The 13,750-nt window shown below is 45.4% G+C and overlaps 1 protein-coding gene across 2 annotated transcripts in view; it reads left to right on the top strand.

Annotated features, from left to right (window-relative positions):
• Window positions 1-11,595: 11,595 nt before the first annotated feature.
• Window positions 11,596-13,750, top strand: part of GLG1 (golgi glycoprotein 1) — a gene marked incomplete at its 5' end in the record, with an annotated part of 148,516 nt that continues 146,361 nt past the window's right edge. For both annotated transcript variants that reach the window (XM_082676241.1, XM_082676240.1), the window contains one exon: window positions 11,596-12,039. In XM_082676241.1, coding sequence (XP_082532367.1) covers window positions 11,596-12,039 — 444 coding nt within the window. The remainder of the gene's footprint in view (window positions 12,040-13,750) is intronic.

The following is a 13,750-nucleotide window of genomic DNA, read 5'->3' as shown; positions in this document are numbered from 1 at the left end:
ACCTACTCCTGATGTCTTTTGTCTTTTTTTTTTTTGGCTGTGTTGGGTCTTAGTTGCAGCATGTGGGATCTTCATTGCCATGCACAGGCTTCTCTCTAGTTGTGGAGTGCAGGCTTCTCTTTAGTTGTGGCATGCGGGCTTTCTCATTGTGGCGCTTGGGCTCCAGTGGTAGCCCTAGAGTTGGCCATGACCCCAGTTCCTCTCATGAAGGTGGTATCCTGACGAGGTAGAGAGAGTGACAGTACTTAACATCACTAGGCAAACAATATGCGCCTTCCCTCACCTGAGTCACTTGCTGCCTGAGTCAAGGAAAGGAAACAAATACATTAGCAGATGCTAACATTTGCTTCTCTGATTAAGACCCCTCCCTCTCCCCCCCCCAAAAAAGACGTGAAATTCCTTTAGGAACCATAGTTTGTACAACTTGGCAAATTGTTGTAAGGGAGGTTGAACACCCACACTCCAGAATACTGGGTTCTTCTCTCTGGGTCTTACAACCCTAGACAATCTAGGGTTCTCACCCTAGACAATCACTGAGATTTCTGTGACAAACAAGTTCAGATCCCTTAGCTGGATAATTTGGAGTGCCTGGAAGTATGTTATTCCATTTTTCATCCCTTTACTCTTTTTTTTTTTTTTTTTTTTTTTTTTGCGGTACGCAGGCCTCTCACTGTTGTGGCCTCTCCCGTTGCAGAGCGCAGGCTCAACGGCCATGGCTCACGGGCCTAGCCATTCCGCGGCATGTGGGATCTTCCCAGACCAGGGCACGAACCCGTGTCCCCTCCATCGGCAGGTGGACTCTCAAACCACTGCGCCACCAGGGAAGCCCCATCCCTTTACTCTTGTTGGTATTAAGCAACTGCTGTCATTCCAGCTCAGTAGTCATACTGTTTTGTTTTGTTTCTAAAAATTAAAAAATAATCAGAATAGTTCATTTTAGATTTATAATAACAGCCTACATTTACTGAGTATGTACCTAATGCTGTGGTATACCTTTTATATGAAAGGAACTCTCAGAGAAGTGAAAGAATTTGCCCAGGTGTGGTGGCCATGAACATGAGCCTTTCAGATCTCCGACCAAGGAGGGCATAATTGACTGCTGTTCCAGCTGCTGAGCTCTGAAATCCACTGCTGCATCACAGCAAGGCCGCACTTTCCAAGGGTTGCTCCCAGCCAGTGACTGAGGATGGCAGGGATACTAAGGCAGGCCCATTTCTGGGAGACGCTGAATGCCTGACAGGCAACTTTATGAGGACTCTCCAGTGTTGTTGGCCAAACTTTCTTAGACTTGAACTTCAGTCTAAGTTGTTTCCACCGAACCATCCTTGCTTCCTCCCTCTCTATCTCTGCTTCACATGGGTGAGATCTGTGTATTTGCTCTAATTGCCTCATCTATGTGGAATCATACAGTATTTGTCTTGTTGTGACTGGCTTATTTCACTTAGCATAACGTCTTCGAAGTTCATCCATGTTGTAGCATGTATCAGAATTTCCTTCCTTTTTAAGACAATGATGAAAAAAAAAAAAAAGACAATGATGTTCCATTGCATGCATAGACCACATTTTGCTTATCCATTCATCTGTAGGTGGACACTTGAGTTGTTTCCACATTTTAGCTATTATGAACAATGTTGCTATGAACATGGGTGTACAAATATCTCTTTGAGACCCTGCTTTCAATTCTTTTGGGTATATACCCAGAAGTGGAATTGTTGAATCGTATGGTAATTCTCTTCTTAATTATTTGAGGAACTGCCATACTGTTTTTCCACAGCAGCTGTGCCATTTTACATTCCCACTAACAGTGCATAAGAGTTTCAGTTTCTCCACATCCTCTTCAACTCTTGTTACTTTCTTTTTTTTTTTGGGGGGGGGGTTGTTTGTTTGTTTGACAGTAGCCATCTGAATGGTGTGAGGTGGCATCTTATTGTAGTTTTGGTTTGTATTTACCTAATGATTAGTGATGTTGAGCATCTTTTCATGCGCTTATTGGCTATTTGTATACCTTCTTTAGAGAAATGTTTATTCAAATCCCTTGCCCACTTTATTTATTTTTTTTAAATTTATTTTATTTATTTTTGGCTGTGTTGGGTCTTTGTTGCTGCATGTGGGCTTTCTCTAGTTGCGGTGAGTGAGGGCTACTCTTTGTTGTGATGTGTGGGCTTCTCATTGCAGTGGCTTCTCGTTGCAGAGCACAGGCTCTAGGTACGTGGGCTTCGGTAGTTGTGGCACGTGGGCTCAGTAGTTGTGGCTCGTGGGCTCTAGAGCGCAGGCTCAGTAGTTGTGGCACACGGGCTTAGTTGCTCCACGGCATGTGGGATCTTGGACCAGGGCTCAACCCCATGTCCCCTGCATTGGCAGGCAGATTCTTAACCACTGCACCACCAGGGAAACCCCCCTTGCCCACTCTTAAATTGGGTTGTTTGGTTATTTGTTGATGCCTAATCCCATTTTGTTTTCTGCTTCCTACTAGACCTAGATAACACGGGTATGCCAGGAGTGTTCCGGGAAATTTGGTAAGATGGGGATGATTGAGGCCCAAGAATAATAAAGACCAGGTGGCAATGCTTAACTTCCAGAAGCCAGGAGACCACAATTCCATAATTACCAGCAAGATTGAAGAGCTGACTAAGGGGTCTTGACCCGCAGGGAGTTGGGGAGAGAGTTAATAAAAGACAGCATCCCTAGGGGCAAAATAGACACAGCCAATGAGGGTGCTTTTTTTTTTTTTTGCAGTACGCAGGCCTCTCACTGTTGTGGCCTCTCCCACTGCGGAGCACAGGCTCCGGATGCGCAGGCTCAGCGGCCATGGCTCACGGGCCTAGCCGCTCCGCGGCATGTGGGATCTTCCCGGACCAGGGCACGAACCCGTGTCCCCTGCATCGGCAGGCGGACTCTCAACCACTGCACCACCAGGGAAGCCCAATGAGGGTGCTTTTTAACATCTATAAACAAAAAATTCCATAAGAAAGGAGGGGCAGGAGGCTAAAGGTGGTCATCCCCAAAGGTCATGCTCCTTTGCTCAGTTTCTAGACCTGAGCCAATTTTCAGATCCAGAGCCCATTGATGAATAAGTAGTTGGGAGCCTAGGAACAAGGACCCTACAACACCATGCCAAGCATATGGTTCCTTCAGTCTTTCCCCACAGAGACTCAATGGCCATTTACTTGGGTGACTATACACTGACAAAAGAGAAATAACCAACTATTTGAGGACTATTGGACATTTGGTCCAAGTTGCCATTGATACTCAGACTAAAAGCATCATCATAGGTCCCTGGCCCCTGGGGACCTGGTACTATAAATGGAGTCCTGGCTAGATTATGGCTCACAGTGGCCCCACTGGTTATGTGGACCCATCCAGTGATCATTTCCCCAGTCCCCAAGTATATAACTGGAAATGATCTAGAATAATCTAGACCTAGAAACACTAGATCATTGTGAAAATGATCTGGAAACATGTGGTGTCTCTGGCCTGTGGGGTAAGAATTACCATTACAGGGACTTACCTTGTGGCGCAGTGGTTAAGAATCCGCCTGCCAATGCAGGGGACATGGGTTTGATACCTGGTCTGGGAAGATCCCACGTGCCACGGAGCAGCTAAGCCCGTGCACCACAACTACTGATCCTGTGCTCTGGAGCCCGCGAGGCACAACTACTGAGCCCAGGCGCCACAACTCCTGAGCCCGTGCGCCTAGAGCCTGTGCTCCACAACAAGAGAAGCCACTGCAATGAGAAGCCTGCACACCGCAACAAAGAGTAGCCCCCACTCGTTGCAACTAAAGAAAGCCTGTGCACAGCAATGAAGACCCAACGCAGCCAAAAATAAATTAATTAATTAAAAAAAAATACCATTACAGGAAAGGCCAAATGTAAACCTTGGAAACTGCTCTGCAATCACTGGCCAGGATAATAAATTAAAAGCAATGTTGGGAATTCCCCAGCAGTCCAGTGGTTAGGACTCAGCACTTTCACTGCCATGGTCTGGGTTCAGTCCCTGATCCTTGCAAGATCCTGCAAGACGCCTGGCGTGACCAAAAAAAACAGAAAGTAGTATCTTACTGGGGGATGGAGGATGGTGGAGATTAGTGCCCCATTAAAACCTACAGGATGCAAGTATGACCCTGAAAGACAGTGGAGAGTGAAAAATACTCCAGTGGGTGGAGCTGCAAGCTGTGCCCTAATCTTTCCACTTTGTATGGAAGAAGTGGTTTAAGGTGAGAATATAAACAGATTCCTGGGCAGGGTCCAGCAGCCTGGTCTGGGATAGTGGCATGTGGTTGGACTATATGGAGAAGGCACAATGTGTAAAGAGTTTTTATTACAGGACAATGCACACCAGAACCTCTACCATGGAAGAGGCATTGAACAACCATGTAGGCAAAATGACTCAACCAATTGACAGCCATCCTTCAGCCACTGTAGACCTGATATGTTGGGCCCACGAATGGAGTGGCCGCGGTGGCAGAGATGGAGGCTACATATGGGCCCAAAGTCTGTCTGGGAGAATGGACTGCCATTTACCAAGGCTGCCTCTTAATGTCCAACCTGTCAGCAACAGAGACCAACACTGAGTCTCTGATATGCCCTTTTCCTAGAGAAGATCAAGTAGCTACTTTGTGGCAAGTCAGATACAATGGGCCTCTTCCTCTTGAAAAGGCCAGCAGTTCTCCCTTATAGGGATAGATATCTATTCTGCGTGTGGATTTAACTTTCTTGCTCTCAGGGCCTCTGCCAGCAGAATGCCAGATTGAGGCACAGATTGCTACACAACATAGCATCTGACCCAGGGGACCCACTGTACAGTGAAGGGATTGCAGAAGTGGATCCATGACCATGGGATCTGTTGGTCTTGTCATATACTATGCCATCCAGAAACAGCCAGCTAATAGCCTACTGATAATGACCTTCTAAAGACATAGCTGAAGCACTAGCTAAGAAGCAACACTCTGAGAGAATAGGGTGTCATTCTTCAGGATGCAATGTTAAGAGACCTCTGTTGGTGCTGTTTCCCCAGTAGGCAGCATACATGGGTCCAGGAACCAACATGAGGAAACAGGAGTGGCTTCATTTACTGTCACTCCCAGTGACCTGGGTGATTTTGTACTTCCCATCCCAGCAACCTGGGCTCCACATCATTGAAGGTCCTGGGTTCCTACAGGGGTGCACTTTGCCAGAGGACACAGCAAGGGTCCCACCGAACTATAAATTATGGCTGCTACCAGAGCACTTTGGGACCTTGTGCCCAGGGACCAATAGGTGAGAAGAGGAATCACCATATTGGCAGTGGTAACACCCTGATCAACAGGAGCAAGTAGGGCTGCTTGTACATAATGGGAGCAAAGAGAAATATCCAAGTGGTCCACTTGGATGCCTTCTGGTGCTCCGTTGCCTCTCTCTAACTGTGGACAGACATGCAACAATACCACAGCAGGATGAAAAGGTTATTATGCCCACTACCAACACCACACCTGAAATGAAGCCTTGGGTCACATCACCAGGTAAGCCACCAAGACTTCTGAGGTGCTAGCTGAGGGTAAAGGAAATTCAGAATGGAGGAAAAAGAGGATGAGTTCCACTTGCAGCCCTGAGATCACCAGCAATGATGGACATTAGTTTATCTCACTAACCTCCCTCTTCTGAGTTTTTCCCTCTGAAAAAGAGATCCATGGAAACTATAGAGTAGCTGTTCATCAAATTTGTGTAGAGAAATAAATCTGTGGGGCACAAGGGATGGAATATGATGGTCATGAAAATTTGCCTCTCATATGTCCAATTGTGGGGACTGTATGTAATTGGCCAGCTGCTGTGCTCTGAAATCCATCGCTGGGTTCACTCTGAGGCCACACTCCCCAAGGGTTCTTCCAGCCAGTGACTGAGCATGGCAAGAGATGCTAAAGCAGGCCTATTCCTGTGAGGCTTTAATCCTAATAAGTTTCTTCCACAGCGAATCCTGTCTGGAGATTGCTTCTCACAGAACCCAGAATAACCCACCAGGAGGCAAATGGTGGATTAGATAAACCCAGACAGTCCAGGCTGGTTCTTCTAACTACAGTGCTATCCCCAAGGCAGGAAGTACATAGGAGGTGCTCAGAAAAGAACTGCTGAATTATAAATGAATAAATCTAAAAGTGGCATGTTGAAAAGGGGTTAATTTTCCTAGGAAGGCTTCAGAAATATTGAGACTTCTGAGCTGAGCATGAAAGGAGAAGAAAACAAAAATTTTAGGAAGAAAGTGTTAGAACTTCATGGGTCAATGTCACATCTACATGATCGTGAAATTTTGGATATGGCAAAGGTCAGGAGGCGCTTGAGGAAAGAGACCACTGATGCAGTCCTGCACTAGAGCAATAGTTGCCGAGGACTGGCAGGGACCAGTGCTGCCTTAGTTGTCAGGAAAGCATATTCCTGGATTCCATAATCAGAAACATTTGAAAATTGCTCCAGGTGATTCAGCTGCACAGTCAAGTTTGGGAAAGCATTCCTGTATTTTGGAAGCTGCCATAGTCCTCAAATGGGGAAGATGGTAAGAAGTCAGGGGAGGAAAGTGCTCTGCCCCATCACTTCTTTTCACCTTGCTTGCCCAAACAATGAGAAGAACAATTAGAGGGCTTCAGGGAAGTCACTTCAGCCACTCAGCGGTGGGAGGAGAAGCTTGGCCAGCTCAGTAAGCCTTCATTGATTGCCCTCTATGTGCCCAACATCATGCTGAGCACTGAGGGTACTTGTGAGGTGGTTGAAGACTCTATTAGCTCTTGCTTGGCGATTAAACCACACCCCGGCTGATACCTCTCCAACAGCTTCCCAATGCACTTAGATTTAAGTAGACTTAAACCTAGTGCAGTTGTTTTCTGTTTATCCTACGTGTTCTTTGTTACTTTATTCCCACCTTTTTGCCTTCTTTTGGATTAATCAAATGCTTTACACTTACACATTCTTGTAGTATTCTTTTAGTGTTTATCCTAGACTCCAGGGCCTAGCAGTTACAATCTGCATTCTTCTTTATATGCTATGGGAGTCATATATTTCACTGTTACATATGTTAAAAATCTCTCATTATCGTTGTTTAAAACAATATTAATTGTCCACATATTTACCCTTTCAGTGCTCTTTATTCCTTCCTGCAGTCCTATGCTTCCATCTGGGATCATTTTCCTTCAGCCTAGAGTAGTGCAGACCATCTAGCAATGAATTACCTCACTCTCTCAGCTTTAGTTTGTCTGCAAATGCCTTTTTTAACTATTTAATTTATTTATTTAAATTTATTTATTTGTTTATTTATCTTTGGCTGCATTGGGTCTTCGTTGGTGCACGCGGGCTTTCTCTAGTTGTGGTGAGCGGGGGCTACTCTTCGCCGCAGTGTGCAGGCTTCTCATGGCAGTGTCTTCTCTTGTCGCAGAGCACAGGCTCTAGGCGCGCGGGCTTCAGTAGTTGTGGCATGCGGGCTCAGTAGTTGTGGCTCGCGGGCTCTAGAGCACAGGCTCAGTAGTTGTGGCACACAGGCTTAGTTGCTCCGCAGCATGTGGGATCTTCCCAGACCAGAGCTTGAACCCATGCCCCTGCACTGGCAGGCGGATTCTTAACCACTGCGCCACCAGAGGAGTCCCTGCAAATGTCTTTATTTCACCTTTTTTGAATGGATCTAATTACATTTTTTAAAACTTACTGAAGGGCTTCCCTGGTGGCGCAGTGGTTGAGAGTCCGCCTGCTGATGCAGGGGACACGGGTTCGTGCCCCGGTCCGGGAAGATCCCACATGCCGCGGAGCAGCTGGGCCCGTGAGCCATGACCGCTGAGCCTGTGCGTCCGGAGCCTGTGCTCCGCAACGGGAGAGGCCACAACAGTGAGAGGCCCGCGTACCGCAAAAAAAAAAAACAAAAAAACAAAAACTTACTGAGATCAAATTCATGTAACATAAACTCCACTATTTTAACAATTTTAAGTGCACAGTTCAGTGGTTTTTAGTATAATCACAATGTTTTGATTGTGATTATCTGATTCATCACTATTATCTGATTCCAGAATATTTCCATCATTCCCAAAGAAATCCCATACTTCTCAGTTCTCCCCTCCTCCCATCTCCTGGAAACCATTAATCTACTTCTGTCTCTATGGATTTGCCTTTTCTGGATATTTCATATGAATGTAATCCTACAACTGGTGGCTTTTTGTCTCTGGTTTCTTTCACTTAGTATTATGTTTTCAAGGTTCATCCATGTTGTAGTGTGTTATCAGTACTTCATTACATTTTTTTCTTTTTTGGCTGTGCCTCGCAGCATGTGGGATCTTAGTTCCCCAACCAGGGATGGAACCTGTGCCCCCTGCAGTGGAAGCACAGAGTCTTTAACCACTGGACCACCAGGGAAGTCCCTAGTACTTCATTTTTTTTTTTTTTCCTAGTACTTCATTTTTGAAGTACAATTTCCCTGGGTGTAGAATTCTAGGTTAGCAACATTTTTTTTTCTTTTGGTATTTAAATTATGTCATTCTACTGTTTTCTGGCTTTCATAGTTTCTTAATGAAAAATCAGATATGCCTGTTATTGGTCCTTTGAAGATAATGCATCTTTGTCTGCTTTTAAGATTTTCTCTTTCTCTTTTTGATTGTCACCAGTTTTACAATGACATGCCAAGGCTGTCTATGAACCAGGACGTGGGCTCTCACTGGACACTGAATCTGCCAGCACCTTGATCTTGGCCTTCCCAGCCTCTAGAACTATGAGAAATAAATTTTCATTGTTTATAAGCTATCCCATCTATGGTATTCTGTTTTGGGTTTTTTTTTTAGTTTTTAAAATTTTTTTTTTTGGCCGTACCACCTGGCTTGCAGGATCTTAGTTCCCCAACCAGGGATTGAACCCGTGCCCCCTGCAGTGGAAGCATGGAGTCCTAACCACTGGACCACCAGGGAATTCCCTATAGTATTCTGTTAAAGCAACCCACACAGACTAAGATATCCAGACTGCTGTTTATGTTATCTAATGAATTTTAGTTCAGTTCTTGAATGTCCATTTGATTATTTGTATAGAATCCAATTTTCTGTTGAAATTCTCTATTTTCACCTATTTTATCTATCTTTTATTTTCTATAGCATACTAGTCACAGTTATTTTAAAGTCCCCATCTGATGAGTCCAATATCTGAATCATATGGAGTTTTTGCTGACTTTTTGTTTTCAGTTATTTAGTTTAGCTTAGTTCAGCTTTGTTTTGTTTTTAGCATGCCTCATAATGTTTGATTCAAAGCTGGACCATGCAGATTAAAAATTATAGAAGCTCTGGATGGTATTAATCTTTCTCCAAAAAGGTTAATTTTTCTTCTTATAGACAGAGTACTGGAGGCTCACCTTGTCCCCACTGAGGCATGTTTTAAGCTTTATTAGGGTTGGCCCATTGTAGTTTTGTCTTTTCTTCTAGGGCAAGGTCCTTACCCCTGGGGTGTTGTCCTTCCTCCTGCAATATGGCCTTTGTTCCTAGGGTGTAACACTTCTGAGGCCTCAGTTAAAAGCCAGGGGTGTTTACCAAGGCCTCTACACCTCAGCAGGGTCCAAGCTCCAAGCTGAAATCTCTCTCAATTTATTGCTCTCTCAGCTATTGTTTTCTTCAGGATTTGTTGGAGTCTGACTCTGTGCATGCACAGCTTAGGAGTCAGTCAGCCCCTTGAGAGAAATTTGTTCACAGATTTTTCGCTTTTTCTCGGTGGTTTCCTTCTCTCCAGTATTTTGACCCTTAAGTCCCAGCCACTCAGAGGATTCTGAACTCCTACCTGTACGTTTTCAGCCCAATAAGATTACTGCTTTCTGCAAGGGCTCAATTCTTCTGGGCCACAATTTGGACAGTCCCCTCAGAAAAAAATCTGGGCTGGAGCTTCCCTGTGTACTTCTCTTTTCTCAAAGATTGTAGCCCCCCATTTCCTCACTGTATTAGTTACTTTCTAACCCCTCAAAAGATATTTTATATATTTTATCTAGTTTTTATGGTTTTATTTCAGCGTAAATACAAATTTGTATTTGTACTCGTATTTGGGATCAGAATCCTCCCCAGTTTCATGTATATATAGGGCCTGCAGGGCCTTATATGATCTGGCCCTTGATGGGTTCTCTGACTCCTTCTTCTAGTCCCCTCTTTCCTCATTTCAATGCAGCCACATAGGCCTTCATTCTGAATGCTTATTCCCTTGTCTTGAACTTGCACTTGTCATTAACCTTTGCTTTGGGAACTCTTTCGTTATGGTCTAAATGTTTTTGTCCCCCCTAAATTCATATGTTAAAATCCTAATGCCCACTGTGATGGTATTAGGAGATGGGGCCTTTGGAGGTGCTTAGATCATGAGAGTAGAACCCTCATGAATGAGATTAGTGTTCTTATAAAAGAGATCCCACAAAGCTCCCAGCTCCTTCCGCCCTGTGAGGACACAGTTAGAAGTTGGCTGTCTGCAACCCATAAGAGGGCCTTCGCCAAAACCTGACCATGCTACCACCCTGATCTTGGACTTCTAGCCTCCAGAACCGTGAGAAATAAGTTTCTGTTGTTTATAAGCCACCCAGTGTGTGCTATTTTGTTACAGAAGTCTGAACAGACTAAGTATCTTCAGATCTGCCTCTCCCTTTTTTTTTTTTTTACAAATTTATGCCAATTCACTCTTAACTCAATGATCACTAGCTGCCTTTATATAAAATCTCCTCCCCACCCCAGTCATCCCATTTATCTTTTATTTATTTATTTATTTTAAAAAATATTTATTTATTTATTTGGCTGTGCCGGGTCTTAGTTGTGGCACAGACTTAACCTGAGGCCTCAAAGACATGTTTTGTTATTTTCTTTCCCTCCTTGAAACATGAGTTTAAATTCTGGCTTAAAATCTGGCTCACATGCAAAGGGCTTCCCAGTTTATTCATAATACTGGCTATATAACTTTTTGAATTCCCTATTGTGGGCCAGGCACTTTATTATTTCTGATCTTCACAATTATACATTAGAGCTCCTCCTTTTCTTTCTCAGACGAGAAAAATGAGGGTCAGAGAAGTTAAAGGACTTGCCTAGTCTGCTGAAGAGCAAGAAATAGAACAGGCTCTTTTCTTATTCTGGAACCAGTGCTCCTAACCCTGATTCAATGCTGCCTCCTTTTCTGGGTAAGAGAGGCTTTTGGGGCTGGTGGAAGGAAGCAAGGAGAAATGCAAGAAGAGGTTCTTAGATGCCGGAATACACCTGATCGTGTAAAGTTCACCTCTACACATAAAGTTTTTTTTTCAAGTCATTGAACGGATGACATACTCTACCGGCCATCTTGGTTGTGGCAATCCCAATCCTTTTTTATTTTTCTGTGACGACAACCAAGAGAATTAGGCAAAGCTGCCCTACCCAGATATCTTAAGGAGCACCAGGAACGCCCCCGGCAAAGAGCGCAGCTTTCCCGCCCGCCGAGGTCCGGGGCGTGGGCCATTCGGAGCTCGGCCACTCCCGGGATTTGCTCCCAGCTGGCGGGTCTGCGCCGGCAGGAGAAGGGATCGGATGGACCCCGCCGGGCCCCGCCCGACTCCCCGCCCCCTCATTTAAATACGCTGCGCCGGCGGGTGCGTCGAGCTCGCCGCGGACTCAAGATGGCGGCGTGTGGACGTGTACGGAGGATGTTCAGCTTGTCGGCGGCGCTGCAGCTACTGCTGCTCGCGGCGGCCGGGGCCGACAAACTCCAGGGCCAGGGAGGCCACAGCCCAGGCCAGGGCCCGGGGGCCAACATTCTGCCCCTCGGAGGGCAACCTGGAGGCGGCGCTCTAGGGGGTCAGCTCCAGCTGCCTCAGTCATCTCAGTTGCAGCAGCAGCAGCAGCAGCAGCAGCAGCAGCAACAACCGCCTCAGCAGCCGCAGCCGCCTTTCCCGGCGGGTGGGTCTCCGGCCCGGCGGGGCGGATCAGGGCCTGGCGGGGCTGGCGGGGGCTGGAAGCTGGCGGAGGAAGAGTCCTGCAGGGAGGACGTGACCCGTGTGTGTCCCAAGCATACCTGGAGCAACAACCTGGCGGTGCTGGAGTGCTTGCAGGACGTGAGGGAGGTGAGGAGGCAGGACGGGGCCGGGAGGTCCAGGCCTGCTGCGGGCCCGAGGGTGTCGCCGGCCTTGGAAGCCGCTGACGACGGTCTGCTGCTTCTCTCGCTTCCTCTGAGCTGCGCTCGCTCCTTCCCTCTCTGCCCCTCTCTACCCGGCGCATTCCAAGAAGGGGACCCCACCCCCACCTTTCATTACCTCTGGGTGCGGGGGTCTGGGAGGCAGACCCCAGCTCCCGGCTGCAGTCGGCGAAGGCCCAGAGCGTGTTTATATTTGCTCCGGTCTTTTGTGTGATGCTGTAAGCGCGGTGGCTCCTCGGTGAAAACCTGTTTAGGATTTTGCCATCCGTTTCGACTTGGATAATTTGTAGCAACCCTTTTAAACATGAAAAATGGTTGGCGTACTTCAGCTGTTAAAGAATGCCCTGCTGTTTATTGGCAGTAGATAATGTTTGTTTAGGTAACTGGTTCTATTCTGATGTGTATTGTAGACAGCAACCGAATTTACTGTCTTTACCCTATTCTTTTGTAATTCAAAAATTCCTATTATTTACCAGCTGCTGAAAGTAATATATGCTTTTTTTTTCCCTTCTTTTTCTTCTTCATTTCTTTTGGTCAATTTGTAATGAATCTCAAGTGTAAGCTGTTACTTCAAGTGATTTAGAGTCCCAGAGCTTGAAAAGTTGGGGCAGTATTTGAAGATGGATTGTGGGGTCTTTGCCTTTCTGACGTCTGAATATGATTTTAACAGTACCTTTTAATGCAGTCTAGGTTTGATGTTGTTTGATGTGATTCAGTTAAGTAACAGAGAATTTCTTCTCTGTATTTAATGCTGCAGACTTAAGTGCATTTTTGACAGTTACCAAAGTTTGGGAGCAAATCTGGTAGGGATACTTTTTTTGTAAGGTTTAGGTGTATAGAATTAGGCCCAAAGGTTGACAGGTAGAATAAAGCCACCGCTGGATACAATTTTATTTGGGAAGTTGTTAAGAGAATTTTCTAAGGTGTTCATGGTCATAGGAAAACCACTGGCTTGTTGAAAAATGCTAGTCTTGGCAGGTTTTTTCCCCCTCATCCCCCTGTGATATTTGCTCTGGTATTCCACGCAGAGTAATTCACAGGAGGAAAAGATATACATGCTCAGGAGACAGCGAGAAGGGAAATTTCTAGAGCCACCAGAAATGTGGGGCCTTAGATGACTTATCTACAGTTTGAAAACTAGGAAGATAATCCCTTGTTATTCTTTATTCTGCAACTACTCCTCTAGTCGATAACAGCTATGATTCGTAATTCCGTCAAGCTTCCTGAAATTTTCTATTTGGCCTTCGAGGATATATAATAGATGCTGTTCTCTCAAACTAGGATCCTAATATTGAAGGCCAAACATTTGGTTAAGCAGTTTGTGGTAGAAACAGGATGTTATTAGGGAAAGTGGCAAAAAGTGGCCCATTTAAGGAATACATGTCTCCTTACGTGCATTAGGGACATTTGGAAACAGTCACTCACAGGAGCAGTCTTCCTTTGTCATGCATGTAGAAGTGTGTAGCAGCATATACAATCTGTAAATAACTTAGCTTTGACCACTTTTGGAGTCTTTTTAATTTGGTAGGTACTATCTTTCTTGCATTAGTTAGTGTAAAGATCCTGGTCTGAAAATGTAGTCCCTGCTCCACCTTTGACTGTAAGATTCTCAGCAAGGGTATTCTTTTGGTAACTACATT

Source organism: Grampus griseus, assembly GCF_964374135.1.
Source record: "Grampus griseus genome assembly, chromosome: 19".
NCBI lineage: Eukaryota > Metazoa > Chordata > Mammalia > Artiodactyla > Delphinidae > Grampus > Grampus griseus.
This window is presented reverse-complemented; position numbering and strand designations above follow the sequence as displayed.